At 42.3% G+C, this 27,743-nt stretch overlaps 1 protein-coding gene across 1 annotated transcript in view; it reads right to left on the minus strand.

Annotated features, from left to right (window-relative positions):
• Positions 1–27,743, minus strand: part of FER1L6 (fer-1 like family member 6) — a 148,410-nt gene that overhangs the window by 98,623 nt on the left and 22,044 nt on the right. Inside the window, exons 2-6 of the mRNA XM_073329149.1 lie at positions 12,359–12,441; positions 4,081–4,210; positions 2,830–2,884; positions 2,584–2,715; positions 1,904–1,966 (exon numbers count right to left, since the gene is read on the minus strand). Coding sequence (XP_073185250.1) covers positions 1,904–1,966; positions 2,584–2,715; positions 2,830–2,884; positions 4,081–4,210; positions 12,359–12,441 — 463 coding nt within the window. The remainder of the gene's footprint in view (positions 1–1,903; positions 1,967–2,583; positions 2,716–2,829; positions 2,885–4,080; positions 4,211–12,358; positions 12,442–27,743) is intronic.

A 27,743-nucleotide genomic window follows, 5' to 3' on the forward strand; every position in this document is an offset into this window, starting at 1 on the left:
GAAATACACATCTGTGCGAAAGGCCAACAAGGGGGCCGACGCACTAGTTGAGCCCCACTGAAGCTTTATATTAAGGGGGTAAGCAGAGTTTAACTGGTCAAAAGACCTTGTGCTGCTGCTCTGCATAGGGTGAATTTCACCTTTATATGCCCAAGCTAAAGAGGCAAACACCACAAAATTAGTTTGGAATTTGGAATACAAATTAGAAATTTGCTAACACAGCTGACTTGCTCGGCCTCAAATTGGCCATTCGTACATGAAAATACCCACTTTGTGTACCCAACCAAGATAACTGCACTTGAAGTGCTGCACTTCTGATGGTATGAAAACTGAGACTGGATCCTGGCTCTTCAAATACATAGTGAACATCTCTGAATCTTACAACAACAGGTCTTGTATGCATGGATCCATGTGACTCTTAGACAGCCATCTGGTTCTGCCACTCAAATGTGGGCCCCGTTCTGATATAGGCCTGGTGTGTTTGTTATAAATGGGCGACATACTTCATAAAAAAAATAAAAAACAACCTTTCCCAATACCTGGAACCATTGTTCATTTCTCTGACCAAATTCAAACTGAACCATTTTTAATGGTTTGGAAATTTTTGGATATGAGGCTGTGACTGGAAGCAGAAATGCTGAAATACTACATGAGAGGCCAGACTTGTGGTATTTCTAGCTACAAATGCAAGTGGCACTGGCCCATATCTCTTGCTCAAGTTCTAGCCCAGTTTTAGGTTTGAAAAGGCTTGGGATGCATATATAGGACCAGATGCTCCACTGGTGTAAATCAATGTAGCTCCACAGAAGTCTGAAGATTCATCCTTAAACTCTAGATGTTTGTCCAAACCCCCAAACCAACACCTGCTTTGATACTCTCTCATCATCTTGGGCTTCAATGGGAAACAAATGTGTACTTCCTCAGTATCATTCCATTTGCATCTGTGCAACATTCAACTACTGATTTCTCTCCAGGGAAAGTGCTAATTAGATCTATATTTGTTTTACATATTAAACCTCTCAATGCTATGCGAAACACACACATTCCCCACAGCATACTTTAAATGCTTCTTCATTCCTAGAATCAACTATTTTAGGAATATATTCCTGGCAGAGATTAGCAGTTAATTCAGCTTTCCCCAGGTGCATGAAACCATCTTTAACAAAATGAGTAGCTGTATGTTTGTTCATTTCAGTATTCAAAGCAAGACTGATTGGGATAGTTGGATTTGCTCCTTGGGGTTTCACCGCACCAGAGTCAATGCAGTGCTGAGCATAGCAATTTAACTTACAGTTAAGTTCCTTTTCCTCCTGAATAACAAGCAACAATTAAAATGCTAGGATTATTTGAGCACTGGTGTTGCTCATGCCTAAAGAGCTGGAATGCAGCTTTCAAATTTGAACTTGGGTTGCATCGGAAGAATTGAGATAAGCCCCCCCCCCCCCCGAAAAAAGTTTCAGCTCAGTAAACTGAGAAAAACTAATGTGAAGGTTGAAAATTAAAGGGATGAAGACAATGCTGAGGACTCCACTAATATTGGGTGAAATTCATCCTCTACAGAGGGCCAATGTGAGGCCAATGCACCACTCAAATATCCAATCAAGTAACACACTGTTCACTAGTTTATAATTTACTTTCAAAAAGATGTCCATGAAAATTCACACTGGATCTTGCTGTTCGGTTGTTTTAAGTCTCTTTAAGTCATTACCAGTTGACACTTCTCCCTTTCCCCATCCCTAACTTCACCTTAGTGCACACACTTTCAACCTCGTGTTACCATTGGCATTTAAAATATAATGGTTTCTCTTTTTATGAACATCACTGTTAGACCTAGTATAACACACACAGCCAAATATTTGATCCTTGTTTAATAAAACAACATAAAACTTCCCAAAATACTTACAGAGATTTTGATAATTTTGTCAAATAAATGCACTTGAGGTCCAATGAAGTCAAACACAAAATACTGTGGAAAAACAAAATTGCAGATTAGTATTGTTCTTAATGCTGTCATTAGCAAGCACTATTTGCCACACAGTTTGAAGTTATGGTCTAATCTAATATACTTCCACATATGCTTCTATCAGACTATTTTTAAACACACACTACATTTATTTAAGAGCTCTAAATCTAAAAGCTAGAGGCAGAGAAGATGGGAAGCCCAGAAGAAGAAATAATTTGGTTTGCTTTGGAAGTTATTTTATCAAACTCCTTGTGTAACTTGCAAAAGCAAGTGTCGGAGCAATTTGAACTTGAAGAGAGTGATGGTGGGTTGGGGGGAACTAGTCTGGGAAGAGCTCATGAATGAGGGATGGGAGTGGTAGAGGAGGAATGAGACACGGCGAATCACGTCCTCAGCGGATGAGATTGGAGGGAAAGTGAAAAGAGAGAGGTTGAGAGACGCAAGATGGAACAGTTGTCACTTTTGCTCTTCCATACTTTAAATTTAAACAGCTTGCTGACACACTTTCCTTGTCAGAGAGATTAGATTGCTTTAGTCATTAATCTCTAGTTACTGTAATATGAACAGTCACCATTCTGCAACCATTTCAAACAGCATCTTCCCAACTGCAAGGTACTTACTTCATTGTAAAATGGGGCATTTGTGCCTTCTTTGACTGTCGTTTGCTTCTTTTCATCTCCAATCTCTATGATCACCACTGGATCAATATTCTCGCCAACTAATTGCCGGGCTTCAATTATTGTTATTGCAATCTGCAGGGCACAAATACAACACATGCACGAAAGCAGTCTCAGATTCAATCTCATCAGTTATTTTAATAAACATAAGTAGTGTTATTATAAATGTGTGCACTGCAGTCTACTCACCTGATAATTCTGGGATTTTATATCGCCAGCATGAATTTTGGTCTCCAGTTTTGCTCTGTTTAAATTATGGAACAGAATATTATGCATCACCCATCAAAAACATTACATTCTTAGTTCTTTGACACATGCTCAAGAGATGTGTTTAATACCATTTTCCTTGAAACGACTATTTTTAGTGGCTCGTTTTGAGATAGGCTACTTGGTTTTATATCACCGGCAGTCACTTCATATGTGAGCCCTAGGATCTTTCTTGGGGATAATGATACCATGTATTTTCATATCTCCCAAAAACAGCTTTGTGTGTCTTCACATTTTATCTTAATGCTTAGTATGAAAATGCAAAGAGGGAATTAATGCCAGGAACTGAAGGTCTCTGTCTGATTCTTATCCAGTTCATAGATTCGTAGATTTTAAGATTGGAAGGGACCATTATGATCATTTAGCCTGATCTCCTGCATAACACAGGACATTATATTTCTAAGTTCATCAGACATCTCTCTCTACACACTGATATATGTAACCCCTGCTTGCTTGGAGTGGCACTCTGTCCCCCTCTAGTGGTGTCTAGGCCCAGGGGAGATTAATAAGCCTGCTACAGGCTCGGCTAATAGAAAGATGTCTTTTAGCTCAGGCAGTAGAGGCTTATGCATTAAGTTCCAGAGATCGCAGGTTTGATCCCCACTGCCGACGCCCCATGTGGGTCAGCATTTCGTAACAGACGCATGTCTCTTAGCCAAGGTTGTAGCAGGCTCATCAATCTCTAGGGGACCTAAACAGCACTAGAGGGGGACACGATGCCACTGTGAGCAAGTAGGGGTTACATATATATGAAGTAACTCTGCACATGCAGAATATTATATAGCTATAGATATATAGCAGATATAAATACAGGGTCTGATACAATGCTCACCAAAGTAAATGAAAGAATTCCTGCTGACTACTGTGGGACTTGGATCAGACTCACATTTTTCCCCAGATTATCAACCACGACAACTCTGAAGATTTCTGTTTTCTTTCTCTAACTCACTTTCATTAGCAGCTTAATCCTGGTTCTCCTTCCTTTACTCACACTCTGCAGTGCCCTGCATTTGGTGACAATCACCATATACCATGTAGAAGTACAGCTGGTGAGAGATCAGTACTTTCAGCAAGTTGATATTCTAGCCATGGGAAGTGCTGCCAATGGCAGTGCTGTCACCAAGAAGAACAGGATGGGGAATAACTGGAAATATTAGTGATTTAGCCAAGTACCTTTTCCTCTGCGGCCCTGCGGGTGCAAAGCCACTGTAAGATGCAGTGTCATCATACATGAAATCACTATCTCCCCCTTCTTGTCCTCCAGACATCTCATGGTGAAGACTCTCACTTTCATCGTGCTCACCTGATTAACAAAAAAATAAAGAAAATGTATCCCCTTCTATCACAGAATCATAGAAAGGTAGGGCTGGAAGGGATCCTGAGAGGTCCTCTCATCCATTCTTCTACACTGATGTAGTACCAAGTATAACTAGACCATCTCTGACAGGTGTTTAAACTGTTCTTTAACTCCTCCAATGAAGGGGATTCCACAACCCCGTTTGGTAATCAATTCCAGTGCTTAACTATCCTTATAGTTACAAATTTTTCCTCATATCTAACCTAAATCTCCCTTGTTTCAGATTAAGCCAATTACATCTTGTCCTATCTTAAATGGACATGAAGATCAACTGATCACCATCCCCTTTCTAACAGCCCTTAATCTATTTGAAGACTGTTACCAGGTTCCCTTGCAGTCTTTTCTCAAGATTAAACATACACAGGTTTTTTAACCTTCCTCACAGGTCAGGTTTTCTTAATCTTTTATCATTAATGTTGCTCTTCTCTGGACTCTCCAGTTTGTCCACATGATCATCTTTTTCAAGTTTGGTGCCCAATGTTGGACACAGTACTCTGCTGAGGCCTCACCAGTGCCAAATAGAGTGGAACAATTACTTCCTGTGTCTTACATACAACACACCTGTTAATACACCCCAGAATTATATTAGTTTTTGTGGGGGAGGGTAGGGGTTGTCAACTGCATCACGTTTTTGGCTCATTATAACTCCTAGATCCTTTTCAACAGTACTATTACCTAGCCAGTTATTCTCCATTTTCTAGTTGTGCATTAGATTTTTCCTTCCTAAGAGTAGTACTTTGCACTTGTCTTTACTGAATTTCATCTTGTTGATTTCAAAACAATTCTCCAATTTATCAAGAATTCTAATCCTGTCTCCCACATTGCTTGCAACTCTTCCCAGCTTGGTGTCAGCTGCAAAGTTTATAAACAGGCCCTCACTCCTTTAACTGAGTCATTAATGAAAATATTGAATAGTATTGGACCCAGGACTGGTCCCTGCAGGACCCCACTAGATATGTCCTCTTAATTTGACAGTGAACTATTGATAACTACTCCTTGATCGTGGTTGCTCAATCAGCTGTGCACCCATCTAATAGTAATCTCATCTAGACCACATTTCATTAGTTTGTTTATGAGAATGTCAAGTGGGACTCTGTCAAAGCTTTACTAAAATTAAGGTATATTTCATCTACTGCTTCCCCCCTATTCACTAAGCCAGTAATTTTATCAAAAGAAGGAAATTAGGTTAGTTTGTTCTTAACAAATCCATGTTGGCTATTAGTTATCACCCTGTTGTCCTCTAGGGATTACAAATTGATTGTGTAATAATTCATTCCAGTATCTTTCTAAGTATCAAAGTCAGGCTGACTGGTCTATAAATCCCCAGGTCCTCTTTGTTCTCCTTTTTAAAGATAAGTACTATGCTTACCCTTCTCCAGTCCTCTGAGCCCTTACCCATCTTCCATGACTTCTCAAAGATAATCATTAACAGTTCCAAGATTGCTTCAGCTAGTTCCTTAAGTACCTTACGGTGAACTTCATCAGGCCCTGCTGACTTGAATACATCTAATTTATCTAAATATTCTTTAACCTGCTCTTTCCCTATTCTGGCTTTTGTTTCTTCACCCTTGTTGTTAATATTAATTGTGTTTAGCATCTGGTCACAATTAACTTTTTTTAGTGAAGGCTGAAGCAAAATAGGAGTTAAACACCTAAGCCTTCTTGGTGTCATCCGTTATTAGCTCTCCTTCCCAGCTAAGTGGTGGACCTACATTTTCCTTGATCCCTTTCTTGAAGATGCCGGACTCCTTCTTCCATTAAAGATAATAATGAACAAGGCAGTGTTTCCAGCAGGGAGTATATCCCACCTGTGCTCTATAGCCTGCACTGACTTCCAATTCAAGCTCTAAATCAATGCAGGCTAGCTTAGAGACTACATCTCTGCTGTATCCTGCCGTTAAGATCAGCCAGAGAACTCAGGCTAACAACTCCCAGATATAAATGGGAAGAGGTGGGAAGTGAGTCATTTACCGTGAAGAGACATCAGCTCTGAAACTCACTCCCTGCCTCTGCATGCGTGGCCGTACACAACCCGAATCTGCTATTCTTTGTGGCACATCACAAAGCTTTTCGGTTTGTGCAGGCTGCCCCCAGCGGGGGGGAGTTAAGAAGGGGTGAGTGAGTTGTGGGGATAGTTTTAATTTGGGGTGACTTTGAAGGATTTTTATGCAAACATGGTAAATATTGCAGTTCAGCAACAGTTACGGCAAGTATCCAAAACATTAAGGCCACTGAAGTTGGCTGTCCAACTGGAAACACTTTAAGAGTAAAACTGATGCACCCAAAAGCAGAGGACATGGAGGCATCTGCATAAACATTGGTGTGGTTCTGACTGAATCCAAGGGCTTTAACCTCAACTGGCATAAATTGGTATTGCTCCCATTAGGACCAACTGCACTGATTTAGCCCTAAGGGTCCCTCTGTACATTTTTTCTTTTGTTTTGCTTCTGCATTGCTGCAGTCTCATGATCAATTGCCCCTATCCTATTTACTCTAGCATGTGGTGTTTGATTACTGCACTTTATTGCTTTACTTTGTTTACTTTGCAGGCTGAAACACTCAGAATTCTCTTCCAGCTGGGAAGGGCCATGTGCCAGAATTATATTCTGTCAAGAAAAATCTTTTCAGTTTCAATTTAAGTGAGCTGTAGCTCACGAAAGCTTATGCTCAAATAAATTGGTTAGTCTCTAAGGTGCCACAAGTACTCCTTTTCTTTTTGCGAATACAAACTAACACGGCTGTTACTCTGAAACTTAAAATAATTTTGTAATGGTTTTCCTTTAAAATTTCCTTATGCTATCTGTCATCTTGATATCTGAGCAGATGTTTTTGATACTTCTACCCAGTTCCTGCAATAACTGAGAACTCCTTTCCATTACTACTCAGCCACAAATATTGCCTTGTGTGAATTCACTGATAGAAAATGAAAATGATTCAGCCAGTGGAACATAATCCCTTGGTGTACTCTTTCTTTGATACATCTTGTGAGCCCCAGCAGGAGACAAAATCATAGAATCATAGAATATCAGGGTTGGAAGGGACCGCAGGAGGTCATCTAGTCCAACCCCTGCTCAAAGCAGGACCAATCCCCAACTAAATCATCCCAGCCAGGACTTTGTCAAGCCTGACCTTAAAAACTTCCAGGGAAGGAGATTCCACCACTTCCGTAGGTAATGCATTCCAGTGTTTCACCACCCTCCTAGTGAAAAAGTTTTTCCTAATATCCAACCTAAACCTCTCTCACTGCAACTTGAGACCATTACTCCTTGTTCTGTCATCAGCTACCACTGAGAACAGTCTAGATCCATCCTCTTTGGAACCCCCTTTCAGGTAGTTGAAAGCAGCTATCAAATCCCTCCTCAGTTTTCTCTTCCACAGACTAAACAATCCCAGTTCCCTCAGCCTCTCCTCATAAGTCATGTGTTCCAGTCCACTAATCATTTTTGTTGCCCTCTGCTGGACTCTTTCCAATTTTTCCACATCCTTCTTCTAGTGTGGGGCCCAAAACTGGACACAGTACTCCAGATGAGGCCTCACCAATGTCAAATAGAGGGGAACGATCACGTCCCTCGATCTACTGGCAATGCCCCTACTTATACAGCCCAAAATGCCATTGGCCTTCTTGGCAACAAGGGCACACTGATGACTCATATCCAGCTATTTGTCCACTGTAACCCCTAGGTCCTTTTCTGCAGAACTGCTGCCTAGCCATTCGGTCCCTAGTCTGTAGCAGTACATGGGATTCTTCCATCCTAAGTGCAGGACTCTCCACTTGTCCTTGTTGAACCTCATCAGATTACTTTTGGCCCAATCCTCTAATTTGTCTAGGGCCCTCTGTATCCTATCCCTACCCTCCAGCATATCTACCTCTTCTCCCAGTTTAGTGTCATCTGCAAACTTGCTGAGGGGTGCAATCCACACCATCCTCCAGATCATTAATGAAGATATTGAACAAAACTGGGCCGAGGACCGACCCTTGGGGCACTCCACTTGATACCGGCTGCCAACTAGACATGGAGCCATTGATCACTACCCGTTGAGCCTGACACTCTAGCCAGCTTTCTATCCACCTTATAGTCCATTCATCCATCCCATACTTCTTTAACTTGCTGGGAAGAATACTGTGGGAGACCATGTCAAAAGTTTTGCCAAAGTCAAGGAACAACACGTCCACCGCTTTCCCCTCATCCACAGAGCCAGTTATCTCATCATAGAAGGCAATCAGATTAGTCAGTCATGACTTTCCCTTGGTGAATCCATGCTGACTGTTCCTGATCACTTTCCTCTCCTCTAAGTGCTTCAGAATTGATTCCTTGAGGACCTGCTCCATGATTTTTCCAGGGACTGAGGTGAGGCTGGCTGGCCTGTAGTTCCCAGGATCCTCCTTCTTCCCTTTTTTAAAGATGGGCACTACATTAGCCTTTTTCCAGTCGTCCGGGACTTCCCCGATCGCCATGAGTTTTCAAAGATAATGGCCAATGGCTCTGCAATCACATCTGCCAACTCCTTTAGCACTCTCGGATGCAGCGCATCCGGCCCCATGGACTTGTGCTCGTCCAGCTTTTCTAAATAGTCCTGAACCACTTCTTTCTCCACAGAGGGCTGGTCACCTCCTCCCCATGCTGTGCTGCCCAGTGCAGAAGTCTGGGAGCTGACCTTGTTCGTGAAGACAGAGGCAAAGAAAGCATTGAGTACATTAGCTTTTTCCACATCCTCTGTCACTAGGTTGCCTCCCTCATTCAGTAAGGGGCCCACACTTTCCTTGACTTTCTTCTTTTTGCCAACATCCCTGAAGAAACCCTTCTTATTACTCTTAACATCTCTTGCTAGCTGCAACTCCAAGTGTGATTTGGCCTTCCTGATTTCACTCCTGCATGCCCGAGCAATATTTTTATGTTCTTCCCTGGTCATTTGTCCAATCTTCCACTTCTTGTAAGCTTCTTTTTTGTGTTCAAGATCAGCAAGGATTTCACTGTTAAGCCAAGCTGGTCGTCTGCCATATTTACTATTCTTTCTACATATCAGGATGGTTTGTCCCTGTAACCTCAATAAGGATTCTTTAAAATACAGCCAGCTCTCCTGGACTCCTTTCCCCCTCATGTTCTTCTCTCAGGGGATCCTGCCCATCAGTTCCCTGAGGTTGTCAAAGTCTGCTTTTCTGAAGTCCAGGGTCCGTATGCTACTGATCTCCTTTCTTCCTTGTGTCAGGATCCTGAACTCGACCATCTCATGGTCACTGCCTCCCAAGTTCCCATCCACTTTTGCTTCCCCTACTAATTCTTCCCGGTTTGTGAGCAGCAGGTGAAGAAGAGCTCTGCTCCTAGTTGGTTTCTCCAGCACTTGCACCAGGAAATTGTCCCCTTCACTTTCCAAAAACTTCCTGGATTGTCTGTGCACCGCTGTATTGCTCTCCCAGCAGATATCAGGGTGATTGAAGTCTCCCATAAGAACCAGGGCCTGCAATCTAGTAACTTCTGTGAGTTGCCGGGAAAAAGCCTCGTCCACCTCATCCCCCTGGTCCAGTGGTCTATAGCAGACTCCCACCACGACATCACCCTTGTTGCTCACACTTCTAAACTTAATCCAGAGACTCTCAGGTTTTTCTGCAGTTTCATACTTGAGCTCTGAGCAGTCATACTGCTCCCTCACATACAGTGCAACTCCCCCACCTTTTCTGCCTTGCCTGTCCTTCCTGAACAGTTTATACCCATCCATGACAGTACTCCAGTCATGGGAGTTATCCCACCAAGTCCCTGTTATTCCAATCGCATCATAATTCCTTGACTGTGCCAGGACTTCCAGTTCTCCCTGCTTGTTTCCCAGGCTTCTTGCATTTGTGTATAGGCACTTGAGATAACTCGCTGATCGTCCCTCTTTCTCAGTATGAGGCAGGAGCCCTGCCCTCTCACGTGCTTCTGCTCATGCTTCCTCCTGGTATCCCACTTCCCCACTTACCTCAGGGCTTTGGTCTCCTTCCCCCGGTGAACCTAGTTTAAAGCCCTCCTCACTAGGTTAGCCAGCCTGCTTGCGAAGATGCTCTTCCCTCTCTTCGTTAGGTGGAGCCCGTCTCTGCCTAGCACTCCTCATTCTTGGAACACCATCCCATGGTCAAAGAATCCAAAGCCTTCTCTCCGACACCACCTGCGTAGCCATTCATTGACTTCCACGATTCGACGATCCCTACCCCGGCCTTTTCCTTCCACGGGGAGGATGGACGAGAAGACCACTTGTGCCTCAAACTCCTTTATCCTTCTTCCCAGAGTCACGTAGTCTGCAGTGATCCGCTCAAGGTCATTCTTGGCAGTATCATTGGTGCCCACATGGAGAAGCAGGAAGGGGTAGCGGTCCGAGGGCTTGATGAGTCTCGGCAGTCTCTCCGTCACATCGTGAATCCTAGCTCCTGGCAAGCAGCAGACTTCTCGGTTTTCCCGGTCGGGGCAGCAGATAGATGACTCAGTCCCCCTGAGGACAGAGTCCCCGACCACCACCACCCAGCTCCTTCTCTTGGGAGCGGTGGTCGTGGAACCCCCAACCCTAGGACAGTGCATCTCATGCCTTCCAATCGGTGGAGTCTCCTTCTGTTCCCTTCCCTCAGATGCATCATCTAGTCCACTCTCCGCATTAGTACCTGTGGAGAGAACATGAAAACGGTACTTACCTGTCTCTGCGTTGCTGGTACATGGACGCCCCCCTTTCTTCTTCTGGAGGTCACATGCTGCCAAATTTCTTCACCGTCCTCCTGTCCCTGCTGCGCAGCCTGCTCTGCATCTTCAGAACATTGTGCCTGTAGAAGCATATCCTGACGTCTGTCCAGGAAATCTTCAGTTTCTCTTATCCTCAGTCAGAACCAAGAAGGAACCTGCTGTCATGTTAAAAGATTTCTCCCGTAGTTTAGTAATCAAAGGCACTAATGATGCGTATGAAGATGCAAAACAGTGATGTAGATGTCTAATGGCAGAATCGGCTGTATTAAGCAGTTGCTGCAATATGAGTGTTTGCATGGAAAAGTGCAGCAGATGTCACTGACCGCAGTGTAACATATTGTAAAAAAACAGGACCACCTAGGAACTTAGTGGTTATTGCTATGCTGCACACTGTGCTCCTTCAGAACTACATGGCAGTAGTGTGGACAGAAGTCAGATCTTCCTGCTTCACTAGCTCAAGCCCTTGCCATGTGAGTGAAAGGAGAATCGCCTTTGGTGTAGCAGCTGTTAGCAATATAGTGTCTATGAGTCACAGTTAAGTACTTCTGTTTCTGTACAATAGAAGGTCATGGTATATACATATGTACCAGCCAGTTTTTTACTGTATAATAATTCATAGAGTGCAGTAAACACACTAAAATCCACATTTTAAAAGACCCCACAGAATTCAAGGCATGACCTCACACCTAGGATTTATGAGACTCAACTAACCCCTTCTGTATGAGATAGCTGATGCGGTGGAGGTGAAAGGGAGGGCTATAGGAATAGGAGGGTAAAGTAGTGGGGGAAGACACCTAGGAGAATTTCATGTGGGTTTGGAAGAGAGAAGTGCAGTAGGAAAAGGAGAAATAGGAACCTGTGTAAATTATGGATGCAAGATCCATGTATTAGATAAAATTTTAAAAAATATTTAAAATGACTGGACTGTAATTCTAACTCAGGCTTCCGACAATCACACAAACCACTATGTTTTTTCTCTTGTGATTTACAACTTCTGGATGGAATCACAGTGACCTGGATGGAATTCAAAATTTCCTGTAACTTAATCAATATGTATCTAGAACAGATTGAATTGTGCAATACTCAGTGCTTCCCTAAAGGAAAAATGGTTTTGACCATTTACTTCTATAACATTAGACTAATTTCAGATGCTATAATCTGCACTCATATGATCTCTGAGTGCCTTTGACCAAACAGCTAATCCTGTAGGAGTAGGCTGTGTTTATATTTAGTTAGGATTGATAAGGAATTTACTGTCCATTTTATCATTTCTTAAACCAATAGTTGTAAGGCTCGATTCACATGATTTTACAGGGGAAGTTAGGGATAAAATAATCTCACCCTTGTTCTCTTTTCTAACCAGGTGTAATATTGATTTACTAGGCCTTACCCACTGCACCTCTGTTTTCAATAGTTAACCCCTTCTCGCCTTTTTTCTTCTTCTTCAGCTTTATGCCAGCAAACAGCCCCTTTCTGAAAAAGAAGTTAAAAAAAATCATAGCAATGATAGCTTCAAGTTTTGTTCTACACAGACGTCCAATTTCATTTAAGCAGCTGTCCAAAAGGAATGTTAATATCCAAGTAAGATTGTTTATATTCCATTTCCCCTGCTACAAAAGTAATAAAAGCAAACAAGGAAACTTTTTCTATCGTGTTTTTGTGCTTTATTCTATTTTTGAACTTACGAACATACAGAGCAATATATTGATTTATTTACTTCTTATAGAACATACTGGTAACTTTATTTCAAACAAAGGCAACCAAGGAGGTCAAGAGGTCAAGAAAGGAAAGCCAAGCTAAACGTCTATTTCTGTTGACTTCCCACACAACGTAATTACTGAGCATGATGAGACCAAAGATGTATTTGCTAGTTTGAAAGCTTCTCAGCAGATTAAGTTTATAGGTTCCAAGTCAAAAGCAGCTTTTCAGTGAATTGAAATAAAAATACAATGTTTGTTTAGGCATACTTTAACCACCATCTTGTCTGCTGCCCTGCTGCCACATCTCTTGCTACAATGGCCTTTGGTGACATTATGAAATGCAAGACAGAAAAGGCAATCTGCATGGAGGGGACCCAGGGCTCAATTCTGCTTCTGATGAAGTCAATGGCAAAACTCTCACTGACCTCAGGAAGAGCAGGTTCAGGTCCCCAGGGGGAAACAGTTAAAGCAAAAGTGCTAAACCCCATTCTCACAGCTCTGGAACAGACCCGGGTTGGGCTTTCAGAGTTTTGTTCTGTTTCCCCTTTTTCTTTTGTGTTTCCTTTTTCATGGCCCCACAGCCATTTAAAATGTGTGTTGAACTGTTTTTAAACATGGAAAAGAAAGCCGAAAGCTCCTCAAATGTAATAGAAAATGCTTTCTGCTGAAAGAATATTACAGCATTTTCTCCCCTAGCAAGATTCAACAAGGGTGAGGGGAAACATAAACCATCCATCCACCCATTTTTGGTTACATGACTCCCCAATACCCTGTCCCATTTATTATTATTAATTATTTGTATTGCAGTAGCTCCTAGGAGCTCCAGCCTGGAACCATTGTACTTGATGCTGTACAAACACAGAACAAAGACAGTCCTTGCCTTTAACAGGGTGTACCAGCCCCACACTGATTGGGTGAGGATTAAAGGACTGCTCTGGGCCCAAGAGGCCACATCCCCTCACCTCTGCTGGGCATGCTACCAGTGGAGGGAGCAATTACAAGGAAGTGACAGCTCAGTCTGGGCTGACCAAGGAGGAGACCAGTTGGGTGCAGCAGCCTCCTGCTGGGAAGCTTCCAGGACTCAGCGTTGCCAGGGCCAATCCCTGCATATGCCAAATAAATAAATAAGGACTAAGCCCCATTGCTGAGCAGCTAGAAATCCATTGACTGTAGGAGCTGAGGGCGATGACTTGCTGTTGCCAGTGGAAGAGACTCCAGAGACGGATCAGAGGGCACCCTAAGTCCAACCCAGGATGACATTGGAGGGTCTGGAACAAGGGTAGAAAGTGACCCAGGGAGCTTGTGTAAACCATGCCTACTTGGTGTGGCACTCTGTTCCCCTCTAGTGACAGCTACAAGAGCTAGAAATTGATGAGCCTGCTACAACCTTGGCTAAAAGATGTGTCTTTTGGTTCATGCATTAAGCTCCAGAGATCCCAGGTTTGATCCCAGCCAACAACCACTGGGTCTGTCGGCGTTACATGTGCTTAAGGGTACCAAGCCCTGAACCCTGTCCAAGGGCCACTGTTTTGAAGGGCCATGGGTTGGAACCCAGTGGAGTAGGGTGGGCGTGGGTTCCCCCATCTCACCAGTGGGCGACACTACCCTGGAACAACAGCTGCTAGGCAAAGTGGCCATTGGACTCTTGCCAGTGGGCGACGCTACCCTGAGCTATTGCCACTAGGCAAAGCAGCCTTTTAGCTCTTGTGATTGGGTGATGTTATCCCAAACTGAAACTGCCAGTGAAATCGACCCTTGAACTCTTGCCATTAGGTGTTATGCCCTGGAGTATCACCATTGCAGTACCGCTGGCCTGGGGCACACAGGCAACCCCCCCTCCTCCCAGTGCCCCCCAAAAGCTTACAATCTAAGTAATCCTGGTGTTGTCCAGTCTCGTGTTTCAGCTTGCTAGGGCTAATCTCTATAGTGAGCCATGAAAAATAGGTCCAAACATTACAAACTTTGGAGATGTTTTCATCCTGAGCTGCACTGACAACCTCTAACCACTTTTCTACTGCAGTCAGACACTGATTTTCCTGGGACAAAGCATCTATCACTAGTTCTTTGTCAAATGTCTCATTTAGTCCTCTTCTCATCAAAGCCGTCTATCTAGGGGAGTGGTGTGTACCACATGGGCCAGAATTTCAGAAAAGTGTACATGTGACCGCAAATGCAAAAATGTACGAACTTTGCAAACCTAATTTGTGGACACAACTGTAGCAATTGTTTATGCAGTTGCAGTGAGCACATGTACAAAATCAGAGTGCAAATGCATGTGCATATTTGCATTCATAATTGCATGCACAATTTTCTGAACATCTGCCCTACAGATAAAATAGGTGTCAAAGGAGTATAGACAGATTTTTGCATGGCTCTGTGAGTTTATGGTGGCCTGCTTCAAAATCCTATCTCTTCCTGAGCTTATTTTTTAAATGCTGACTCGGGACCCTGCGTGATACTGTTTTATCATAGCTAGATGCTGACTCCAAGACTTCTCTGTCCCAGTGCAGCATTGGTGTCCTTATAACATATAATAAATACTCAGAAATCAGTCTTGTCAGGTCCAGAACATTTTATTAACTGTAGAAGCACTCTGCTCAGTCTAAGTCTGCACAGGCTTCTGGAAAAATCTCATTCACAGTGGGCATGCTCCAAGCCTTACGATGGGCATTTACATAGTGCTCCCATACTATATATCTAGGAATTTATAACATGCCCATATACATGATGTCAGCTCATCTGCATAATCACTCCCATGTTACTAACTTGATACCTTTGCTATACTTCTGTTCCAAGGGCAGTGGTTAAGGATGGCCCATTTTCTCCCATCCTCTGCTATCTGAATTGCAGAAGTATACAGATAATTACATACAAAAATATATTTTAAAAAATGTTATTTAGGTTGCAAAGTCAAGCACTTGAAAATTAAGAAGTGCCAGATTTACAGATGTCTGTACAATTTTCATTCACCCCCCCCTTGGGCGTCAAACTTGTGCAATAAATGAGGCAAATGTCCTGTGGAAAAGAAACTATGCGATTAAGTTGTTAAATATTATAATGTGCATGCACAAGGGTGCCAAATTAATGTTGCATGGGCAACTGTATGTCTGGTGTGTCCTAGCTTTTAAGTGCTTGACTTGGCAACCCAAATAATATTCTTTTAACGTCGTTTTTATGTACTTTACTAGATTTTTTTTAAAGGAAAAAGATTTTTTAAATTCTAATATGGACAACTGTAGCAACCTCCCCATTATGCATCATCATGCAAGGTTTGACCAGATGCTTTTTGCAAAAAAAACCCATTTGCACCAAAAAGCAGTTTCCAAGGAAAGTTTGTGTCCACCAGCTGATGAGACAGCTGCAGCATCTTTGGAACACACTGCGGTGTAACATCACTGGTGCCAAACTGTGAACGGATGGAGTAAGGATGAGTGGACTCGTGGTCCAAATGTTGGATCGCTGCCAAAGCCTTCACCTCCTGACTTGTGACCCTTGAACTCCTTCAGAATGAAAACAATGAAGACACTGCTCTAACATTAACAATAACTGCACCACCAGTCACACTACAGAGAGTCACCCAGATGCATCCTTTGCTAGTAACCTACAGAGAAACTGAGCGCCTTAAATGGATCCTGAACGGAAAGCTCAGGGGTGTGTAAAGGCTAAAAGTGTGAGTATGGAGGCACACATGTTCACTGACATTTCACCAACCCAGAAGGGGTGAGCAGCCAGACTGGGACACAGCCAGCTGGAAGACAATGGAGCATCTTGGTGCAGACCGAGCAATCAGATAGGGTTTCACAGTTTCCAAAAGTTTCGTCTGTGTTGACCAGCTCAGAGGAAAGCTATTTCCCAATGCAGTTGAGAGGCCAAGAAAACAAACCAGCCACCGTGAGGAACTGACCTATCCATTTTTTCTAGGAAACACATGTCAGACCAGATGATCATAGTGGTCTCTTGTGGCCTCAGAATCTGTGAATATGCCGATCACACACTGATGTCTTTTACATAAAAACTAGTTAATTTCTTTAGAATATACGGCCGAGTGGAATTGCTGGAAATTATACCTAGCTCAGCGTGTGAGCGTGATCTCTGTTTCAAGAAGCGAGATTAGGGCTGGGGAGGTATATCAGTGACAATTTTAGCAAGTGGTACCTGCAAACATTTTCCTCCTTAGTGTGTGCTAAATATTGTGTCCCAGGAGTACATGCACTGTAGAGAGAAGGGTGGTGGGATGAGGAATCTGTTCAGTGGTTTTCCAATTGAAACAAAAATTCCTTTCTTCAAAACCATAACCAAGGTGGAAGCTAGAAACAGCTGGCCAAACAGATTGATCCCAAGCTGCACTTTGCAAGAAATCTTTATACTTTGTTCCTGAAAAAAATATACTGCATATACTCTGAATATAGCCCAGCGTTCAACCTAGTTGATCTGAAATGGGGTGCACGGGTGTTGGAGGGAGCAAAGACCTTTCAGGATTAGTTAGAGAGGTAATTTGAAAATACCTGACACTTGGCATAGACTGATGCATTCTATTATAATATATGGAATGAGTAATAAAACTCCTCTCAATGGGAGGGAGGAAAGGAGAGAGAGATGGATAAATAGATGGATCCAGGAGGAGGCTCTTATGTACTGCTTGTTGCTAATAATGCAGAGGTGGGCAAACTCCAGCCCGCAGGACCGTCCTGCCCGGCCCCTGAGCTCCTGGCCCAGGATGCTGCCTTCGGCCCCTCCTCTGCTGTTCCCCCTCCCCCGGAGCCTCAGCTCACTGCACCGCCGGAGCAATGCTCTGGGCGGGGGTGCTGCAAGCTCCTGGGGCAGCACAGCTGCAGATCCCGGCCTGACCCGGTGCTCTGTGCGGCGCGGCTGCCTGTCCTGGTGCAGCCACGCTGCTAGCCACCAGTGCTCCAGGCAGCACAGTAAGGGGGCAGGGAGCAGGGGGGGGGTTGGATAGAGGGCAGGGAAGTTCGGGGGGTGGTCAGGGGCCAGGGGTATTGATCTAGACCCGCTAAATCGACCACCGATGCATCAATCGCCATGTGTCGATCCCCTGGTAAGTGTAGGCAAGTATGCAAATTGCTATAGGAACAAAAAAAATTTTCATAAAATGTACAGTCTGAAGCAGCTAGGGAAAAGACACAGACATCTAAGAGGTAAGTGGAAGTGATAGTTGCTTAAACAAGCGAAAATGAATTTCCGGGAGCCTCCAAGTGCACCTAATTATGGGGGCAATGTTACTGAAAAGTGGAAAGGCTGCCTGATCAGGCTGAAATGTATTTATCTGAGCTAGTGGATTCAGTCCAATAACCAGACACAGCAGGAATCTCAGCAGTACTGCATCTTACAGAGATAATCCACTACAGATGTATGGTTCCTTCTACGTGGACCTAGTGAAAACTAATTAAATGCTAAAATTTGAACAGTATCAGCAAAAGTATAGTGCCAGGAGAAATCAGAAGATGAACAAACCAGACAGCCACTATAAAACTCAGCTAAGACACAAAGCAGCCCTTTGCCATTTTTTTGTATGGTTCTCAGACCAATTAATGATAGAACTGAAGGAGACATAACAGAAAGAACAATGATAAAGATGTGTGATGAACTTCTGGCTCCACTGAAGTTCAGATTTGACTTCAGTGGACCAGGATTTCACCCCTTGATTTTAAATCTTCCACAAGCAACTGAGATACAGAACTGAGGAAGCAAGCAATGTACATTTGCAAGCATCTGATCAAACTGAAAAGGCAAGAACACTGACATTTTTCATTTTCTTTCATTTTCATCTACATTTTTCATACAGAAAAAAAATCATTTACCCACCTTCTTCATATATAAAATCAAAATATCTCTCAGATATTCATTAACTCAGAGGGTGTTAAAGTAGCTCTATATAACTTACTAATATGGGGAAAGAATGGCACAAAGCAGATTGCAAGTGTTAGAGCATGTCTGGGGGAAAGGAATTCAAATTAGGTTTAGGGAAATCACCTGTGTCAGCCTTATACTATGTGAACATCATCAGTCCTGAGCCAAAATAGCTAATGCTATTTTTTTTTTAAATGGAACACAGCAAGAAAAAGGTACACTTCAAAGACTGGCAGAGATGATGATGTATCGGAGTAAAGTCATTCCAAAACTGTATCAATTACTCCTGAGTAGATTATAATAGCCTAATTTGGTACCAGCCGTTTTAACGATTCAGGAGTTAGTTGTTTGGGCAAGACCACTGGATTTAGATATGCCAGGTGCAGACATCTAGAGCAATTAAAAGTTTCTGTAATTCAGTTTATGCTCATGACTAAGGCCCTACCAAATTCACAGCCATGAAAAACGCATCACAGACCTTGAAATCTGGTCTTTTGTGTGCTTTAACCCTATAATATACAGATTTCACGGGGGAGACCAGCGTTTCTCAAATTGGGGGTTCTGACACAAAAGGAAGTTGCAGGGGGGTTGCAAGGTTATTTTAGGGGGGGCCATGGTACTGCCACCCTTACTTCTGCACTGCCTTCAGAGCTGGGTGGCCACAGAGTGGTGACTGGAGGCTGTTGGCCGGGTGCCCTGCTCTGAAAGTGGCACCCTGCCAGCAGCAGCACAGAAGTGAGGGTTGCAATACCATGCCGTGCCACCCTTATTTCTGCACTGCTGCCTTCAGAGCTGGGCGGCCAGAGAGCGGCGGCTGCTGATTGAGGGCCCAGCTCTGCAGGCAGCAGCGCAGAAGGAAGGGTGGCAATACCACACCAGGCCGTCCTTCCTTCTGCGCTGCTGCTGGCGGCGGCTCTGCCTTCAGAGCTGGGCTCCCGGCCAGCAGCCGCCGCTCTCCGGCCGCCCAGCTCTGAAGGCAGCACCGCAGTCAGGAGCAGTACAGAAGTAAGAGTAGCAATACCGCAACCCCGCCCACCCCCAACAATAACCTTGAGACCCCACCCCCCACACACACACAACTCCTTTTTGGGTCAGGACATCTACAATTACAACACTGTGAAATTTCAGATTTAAATAGCTGAAATCATGAAATGTGTGATTTTTAAAATCTTATGACCATGAAATTGACCAAAATGGACCATTAATTGGATAGGGCCCTAGTCATGACCTTTAATCTTTTTACAGGTTTTCTCAGATCCCAAGAAAGGTAGATGTGGCAAAAGCAGAATCAGGGGGGAGGAGATCAGATTTATAAACTGTATATAAGAAAAAATGTTATTGACTTGTTCCGTGTGACCACTCAGAAGTTTGTCTCCTCTTACACAAAGTTTCATAACATTATGGTTTGTCCCATCAGTTATTCACTCCCATCTGTTGCCACCAACACAGGGCATGTGGGTGTGTTTGCCACCTCTTAAGAAGATTTTTTAAAAGAAAACTAAAAAAAGACCACAATCTGTTCAGATAAGAACAGCTTAAAATTCTAGGGGTCCTTATATGATTGTCACCAATATCCTTGCAAAATCTCCAATTTCCCAACAATCTCTCCTATTCTGGTGAAAGAACACCAGAACAAAAAAATGGCGCCATGTTTGTTCTTTTAAATAATCTGTTTGCTCTGGGGAGAGGTGACCAACATGGAAAAGAGGCAAAGACAGAAAAGAGGTTGCAAAATGAGACTATCTGACACTTCAGGGACTTGTTAATTACTAAACATAAACTAAGGGACGTATTTTCCTTCTACAGCTGATCTATTCAGCTTGTAACCAGCCAGGGCACTGAATGGACACTCTGGAGATAGAGGAGTCACTGGAGGCACCTTCCTCTTTACATATTAGTACTCTTCATCAAAGAGCATTGACAAGCCTTTTTGATGGTGGCGACCACAGGCACTCATTTTCAGAAAGTTAATGCACACCTTTCCAGAGCTCAGCCAGGGGTGGCACATCCCCTTAAGCACAGACTGAGTAGACAGAGCTGCTAGCACATTTCCGAACTGGTGCACTCACAGTCGGCACACGTACAGTCATGCCCACTGTTAGGATGGCATTGCAAATTGTCAGACCTTTCTGACGAGGGCACAAGAGCTGTACCAATGTCTTCTCCTGTCCAGGAAAATAACTCTCTCACAATGGCAACTAAAGCATTTAATGCTCATGCCTTGTTATAATTCATCATACCTGTGGACACAGTACATGCCATGAAAAAATACCTAAGCAGTAATGAAAAGCAAAGCAGCAAGCTCATAGGATCTTTTGGTGGCAAATAAGGTACACTGTACTGGGAAACTACAAGGAACCTGGAGGGATCACCTTCTGGGATGGAAAGGTAATTAGTTCATTCTCCATGCCGTTCCAGTCCTTGGCCTCTGCTGAGCTTATCAGCAAGCATGACATTGTGTGACCCCTAGGATGGTGATTTTATCATATGATATTATTTATTATTTGTATTGTGGTAGTACACCAAGGGCTCAAGATTTTGACCCTTTGTGGTAAGTGCTGTACAAATACTGAGGAAGACATGGTTCTTACAAGCTCATTTAAGACCAGATAAAACAAGTGAGAGTAACAAAACAAAGAAGGGGTGGGGGAAAGGAAGGACAATGGCAATAATATACAGTACAACTTCAGTGTTACGGACACCTGGGGAATGGAGGTTGTTCATAACTCTAAACAAAATGTTATGGTCGTTCTTTCAAAGGTTTACAACCGAACATTGACTTAATACAACTTTGAAAATGTACTATGCAGAAGAAAAATGCTGTTTTTAACCATCTTAATTTAAATGAAACAAGCACGGAAACAGTTTCCTTCCCTTGTCAAATCTTCTGATCATTACCCTCCTGGGTTGGATTTGGGCCAGTGACCTAGAAAAGGGAGGTTCCAGATGCCATTACCAAAGCCCTAAATCAACCAATCCTCCAGATTAGAAGGTTTCACTACTCCCTTTCCTTGAAATGTACACACAAACTATATACTGTAATGCTTCCCCATTAGCTTTTTCCATGCTAGTTTCACATTGTCTTGCAAACTTTCCAAAACAATATATTATGCCTTTTCTTTTTCATTTAAGCCTTACCTTTCACAGATGCTTTCTGATTACATCTGGCACTGTATGATATTCTCTCAGAAACCCGATAATTACAATTTGCATTTCATGTTAGAAGACAGCTGGAAAAATTTGTTTCAATCTTGTTAAGAGGAGGGTAAGAGAGTAAGCCTTTCTAAAAATTGAAATTATTTGGAGTTTTTCCTATCACCTACTTGTTAAACTTAATTTCCCCTTCTCATCAAATTGCTTTATGAGTTTATGCCTTAGACAAATTAATATGCAAGGACAGTAGCTTCTTGCTGCAGCTTCTTGCTGTTGGCTCTACTGGAACGAAAGGTCTGCACACCCAGGGGTTCTGGCCACTGAGGAAATCCGCTGGCATAGAGAAGACCCTCACTGACCTACAGCCAGCACAGAGACTCTGCCATCACCTCATCACTTTGTCAATCCCCCGTTTAGGAAGCATGTAGGGGGCATGGCTAGAGTATTGCTGTGCTCCCCCTGTTCATGACTGCTGGAACAGCTCTTTGAGGCCCACAGGCAGTTGGGCACAAATTAGGGCAGCCCTGAGACTTCTCTTAGTAGTGCCAGGGGCTGACCTGGCTGGTCCCAGAAAAGCCACCTTTCCCCACACCCTCAGACTCTGCTCCAAGCAGATCTTGGCCACCCTTGAGAACAGCTTGATCTTGATCACACTTTATTATTTAACATAATGTGTTGTCATAAAGTAGGATGACCAGTGAATAGGATGCAGTCAAGCATGCACTGAACAGCCAACGGGGTACATGTGTGTCCAGCGTCAACTGAGATAATCTTACCATGATGGGAACACAGACATTTTGATGTATTTATAAATCACTAACGTATTCAAATGGGTTAATTTAGGTTTATTTTCCTGAAATCTGAAATTTGACTCTGTAAGGATGTATGGTCTACCCAGTAGTGGCTCAGAGGCTTCATGAGCCCATTGTACTGTATGTTCCACTATTACTGCCACTATAATTGACCCTTTGGAGAGTGTAAAACAAAAGAATTCGAGAAGCTCAAGGCTGTGCGTGAGCTCTGTGAAGCCCATACATAGTACAGATCCTATAGCAGTCCTGTATGTTTGCCATAACTTGATATAAACAGATGGATTTTCTTTATGTCTTTGCAAATTCATTCAGGATTTACACAGAATGTAATACCCAATACCAAGTGCACAAGATTGTTTCTTCCCTCCCTAAAGTCCTTTTCTGCATGTGCTTTCCACCAGCTGGCTGGCTTGGGTGGAATTCACTCTTGTGCATAGTCAGCATTAGGTATATGCACTACTTACATCCTACTTATGCTTAATTTTGAGGGATTAAGCAGGACTGTTTGGCTACTCTCCTGAGGCCCTTTCTTATCAGAAGTAGCTGTTGGTGAGGTGGCCCTTAAAAAACATTTTTGAACCATCAAAAAAAAATGTAGTTCACGAGATGAGCAAAAGTTTTGGTGACGCTCATATATTAACCTGTCCTAACTGCCATGGTCCCAATGACCTCCACTAGATTTGCCTAAAAAAATGTAAAAAAGAAAAAAAAATCACTTTTGACACACACATTTATGTGAAATTCAATAGGTGAGTCTGGTTTTGTGCATAGGTTTTTTTTGGCTGTTTTAAATTCTGACTCTTTCAATAAAAGCTTAACTTTCCATGGAATTTTCCAATAAATCAAACAACATTTTATTAGGGGAATAATCATTAATCTCTGTCTGCGCTGAACAAATGCAAATGAAGGGAATGTAATTCTCTTGCATCTATACACATTTCCTAAAAAATATTTTTTTAAACGAAGGCTCCTAGTTTCCTTAATCATTTCCCAATACATAGTGCTCTCAACAGGAGGGAAATTAGAAGGGAAAGTAAATTATCTCCCTAATTTAAATGGATCATTTCTAAGAGTAAAACCTACTTACTATGTAAAAAGGAACTTGAATATAAAAAGTAATCAGCTAGAAAATATAATGTAAACATTATTGGTTAATTCAGTAACAATTTTCAACAAACTAGTATTCCATTCATACCGCTAGAGAAAGTCCAAGGAAAGAAATTCACTGTATCAAATTCATCCATTCTATTCTGCCAAATGGAATCCAGGATGCATCTTAACAGAGCATATAATGAAGAGTTTATTTCATGCTTCTTTTTCATAGAATCATAGAGGTTAGAAAGAGACATTACCTGTTCACCCATACAGTATATTTTAAAATGTTTTGTCCTACTATGATTCAATAATGGGATTTCCATTATTCCCACACCACTTTCCACTGGAATCTATTGCACAGTCTCACAGATGTAGCCATCTTCCTTTGCTCATTTTCATCTCTCCTAATTCTACACCATTTTTGCATTTTGAAGGGTCAAAGGATTTGTCATATTAAAGATTTAGTTTATTCACAACACAACACACCAAACCCATATGACTCAACCAGATACATATCAAAGGGAATCACTGAAGATCATTTTGGGCAGGTGCCAAGACCACTTCTAAATGGAGGTCTTCCGATCCCCAAAGTTTGCCTGCACCTCTTGTAGCTGGATTAATGCCTTGGATACGTGATCCTATTTGACAGCTTATTGTGTAAAATTAACTGCTGCCCATGTGCATGCAGCAGTACTGGAACTAATTTTTATTAGATACACAGTGATATGTCCCTATATACTGCATTTGAACCTTTAATATCTAATCAATCAATATAATACCATGAATGATGTCGTACAGGTCAGCCACTATGATCATCTGATTTCATCAGTGCTATTTGTCTAAACATTTACGTATTTTAATAACTGACAGATTTGACAGTTGAACTATCAGGTTTATTCAAAGCAACCTTGCTAAATGGATCATTATTTGCTTCCTTTGACAACCATAAAAACACACTCTGGCTAATCTACATGCTTTGAACAGGTGTCAAACTATATCACAGATGATTTAAAGCCTAAAAATATGACAACACTGAAAAGACCTCAGAGTTATCTGTGCTATATGATGGAGGAATTCTTCCCCCTGCCTGCTGCCAAGCCAGAGTATCCAGTCTTGGCTGAGACTTAGGGCCCAGGCCACTGAATAACATTAGCACCTTCCCAAATGCACAGACATGAGGCCAGTAGATCTAGGTAATCCCTAACCACCAAGCCCTTCACACTGGCCCTCCATGCAGTGGACCTCACCAATCTTATTGCAGCTATAGCCCTCTGATGCCACAAAGAGACAAGATTTACCCCTGTATTCACAATCCTGGCTCTCTAAAATTCTTCCTGTCCTGTAGGAAGGCAGCAACTTTTACAGGAATGCAATATTTCTAATATATTATGTTACAAGTTATATTATAAAATGGGCCAGATCCTCAACTGGGATAGAGCGGTGTTACTCCATTGAATGCAGCTATATCAATTTACACCATCTGAGGCTCTGGTACATTATATAGACACATACACACAAATTCACAGAGAGACAGATTATACACACAGAGCCTGTATCTCCACTTCCTTGCACCTTATGTAGTCATTTACATCTGATGTAAGTGTAAGCCTTCACCATCCCAACCTCAACAAATTTTACACTGACTTTGCACAGGTGTAAATGACTGGATAAAGTGCCAAGAACTGGGGAACATGAACATATAAAACAGCAATGGCAATTACTACTATTTGGTATTAATTTTTAACCTTACTAATTGCACATAGCCAATTAAACAACATTAAGGGGTTTGATAGTTTTCTTTTCCTTCAAGAAAGATTTAACTAGCTGAATAAAAATCAAGCCTTGGAAGAAAACCTTGAGGCTTTTAGACATACCTGTGGGACTGTGGGCTTTCTGAGGGCTCCATCCTGTTAGAGAATGTTTTGCTTGCAGTGATTGCCTGTTACATTCTGAACATACTCCCCACTTCATATCTGTATTTATGTTTCATCTACTTGCATGTATAAAATGCAGTGACAGGTTAGTCAGATTGGTAAACACTGCACCAGGACTAAGAACTCTGTGATCGTGTAAACATTAACTCTCCTTTAGTCTACTGAAATCTTTGTTCACCAAATGCTACTGAAGAAAAAGAAAAGAAAAGAAAAGAAAAGAAAAGAAAAGAAAAGAAAAGAAAAGAAAAGAAAGAGCCCACCACCTAATGTTTTCTAATAACATTTCTGAGCCAAAAGGATAGTAAAAATTGCCCAGGCTATTATAGCCAAGATTTACAAGTGACTAGTGGTTTTGGATGCCCACTTTGAGACTCCTTAAGGGGGCCTGAATTTCAGGAAGTGCTGAGCACAGGGCCGGATTTCCAATTAGGCACAGTAGGCACATGCCTAGGGGCGCCGGCATTCTAGGAGCGCCTTACCTCTCTGAAACTGTGTGCAACATGAAGGTCAGCTGTAGGCAGGGGGAGCGCTGAAGATCCTGTGCCTATGGGTGCGTAAGGTGTAAATCTGCCCCTGGCTGAGCACCTGCCCTCTGAAAATGAGGTCCCTTTAAGGTGTCTTACCATGGCTTGGGTTATGCCTTTTTATTACAGACAGAACATAGGGCCTTCACTACCACCTTCCATCTTTGATGATCTCTTATGGCAGTCTTGGCTTCTTCCCATGTCATTTTGATAGCTTTCAGTTCTGCTTTGACTGTGCATTTCCATGTTGTCCTTGGTCTACTTCTTCGCCTCTCTCCCTGGGGATTCCAATGCAATGCCTTTCTTGTCATGTTGCTCGTGTCTTTCATGCATGAGTGTCCTAGCCATCTCCATTTTCATTCTATAATTTCCTGTCCTACTTGTTTCTGTTTTGTCCTGCTCCAAAGCTCTCTGTGATTTTTTTTCTGCACAACTAATACTAAGAATTTGTCTCAGGCAGCCATTTATGAAAACTTTGAGTTTAGATAGTAAAGTGTTAATAAGTCTCCAATTTCATTGCCATACAGTAAGACAGACTTTACAATGGTGTTAAATATTCAAAGTTTGGTTTGGTGAACAAGGCTTCTATTTTGCCAGATTGGCTTCAAAGTTACAAAGGTATGTCTGGCTTTTGCTATTTTGGCTTTAACATCTTCATCAATTCCACCCTTTTCACTTACGATGCTGCCAAGAGATGTGACATGTGAAACCTCTTCTATGTCAGTCCCAGAAAGTGTTATGGGTGTTTCTTGTTGTGTGTTGATTTTCATGGTTTTCATATTGTTGGTGTTAATTTTCAACCTTACTAATTGCACATAGATCTGAAAATCATTTGTTTTGGTTGAATGTCTCTGTGGGTATGAGACAGAAGATTGATGTCTGCAAAGTCAAGGTCCTCTGAGTGTATGTGTGAGAGTCCACTGTATACCCGTTGGTCACTCGGTGGTGTCTCTCATTACCAATAAGAAAATCGTGGGTGACAGAAAACATCTTTGTCTGATGCTGGAAGCTTTCTCGAATGGCTTAGTCAATTGGCTATTATGTATTACTTGTCATGTCATATTTTTATAGAAACTATGGATGATGTTAACAAATTTCTGGGGGATCCCACAGTGGCATAGCAGCTTGCACAAGACCTTTCTATCCACTGCATTAAATGATTTTTGGAAATCTATGAAATTCATCTAAAATGGTGACTGACATTTGATTAATAGGTCTATGGTGATACATAAGGTTACTGTCTGATCTGTGCAGGATTTCTCCTCCCCATCAGTGTTGTAGCCTTGAATCTACTGCTTTCTTTATTCTGCCCAGGATAATGCATAGTAAGTACTTTATTTGGGATGGACAGCAGTTGAATGCTCCTCCAGTGCAGCTTCACTATAAAACCATTTTTCCACTCATTTGTTATTTATTCTTCTTCCCATATCTTTTTGTAAGAGGCCTCTAAAAATTCTTAAATTAGGTATCCAAGAATGGAGGCATCCCAAATCACTAGTCCCTTTTTAAAATGTTGGCCTGTGTTGTGTCTTTCTGCAATATAAACTTGATAAATCAAAACTCAATGTGCAATATTAATTTCAATGAAGTATTGGAATATAGTCAGTGGTGCACGCACATCTAATTATTTACATAACAAAAACATCCTTTGGTTTTCCCCACCTTGTATTCCATCACTATCATCATGAC

Source organism: Lepidochelys kempii, chromosome 2, assembly GCF_965140265.1.
Source record: "Lepidochelys kempii isolate rLepKem1 chromosome 2, rLepKem1.hap2, whole genome shotgun sequence".
In the NCBI taxonomy this organism is placed as follows: domain Eukaryota; kingdom Metazoa; phylum Chordata; order Testudines; family Cheloniidae; genus Lepidochelys; species Lepidochelys kempii.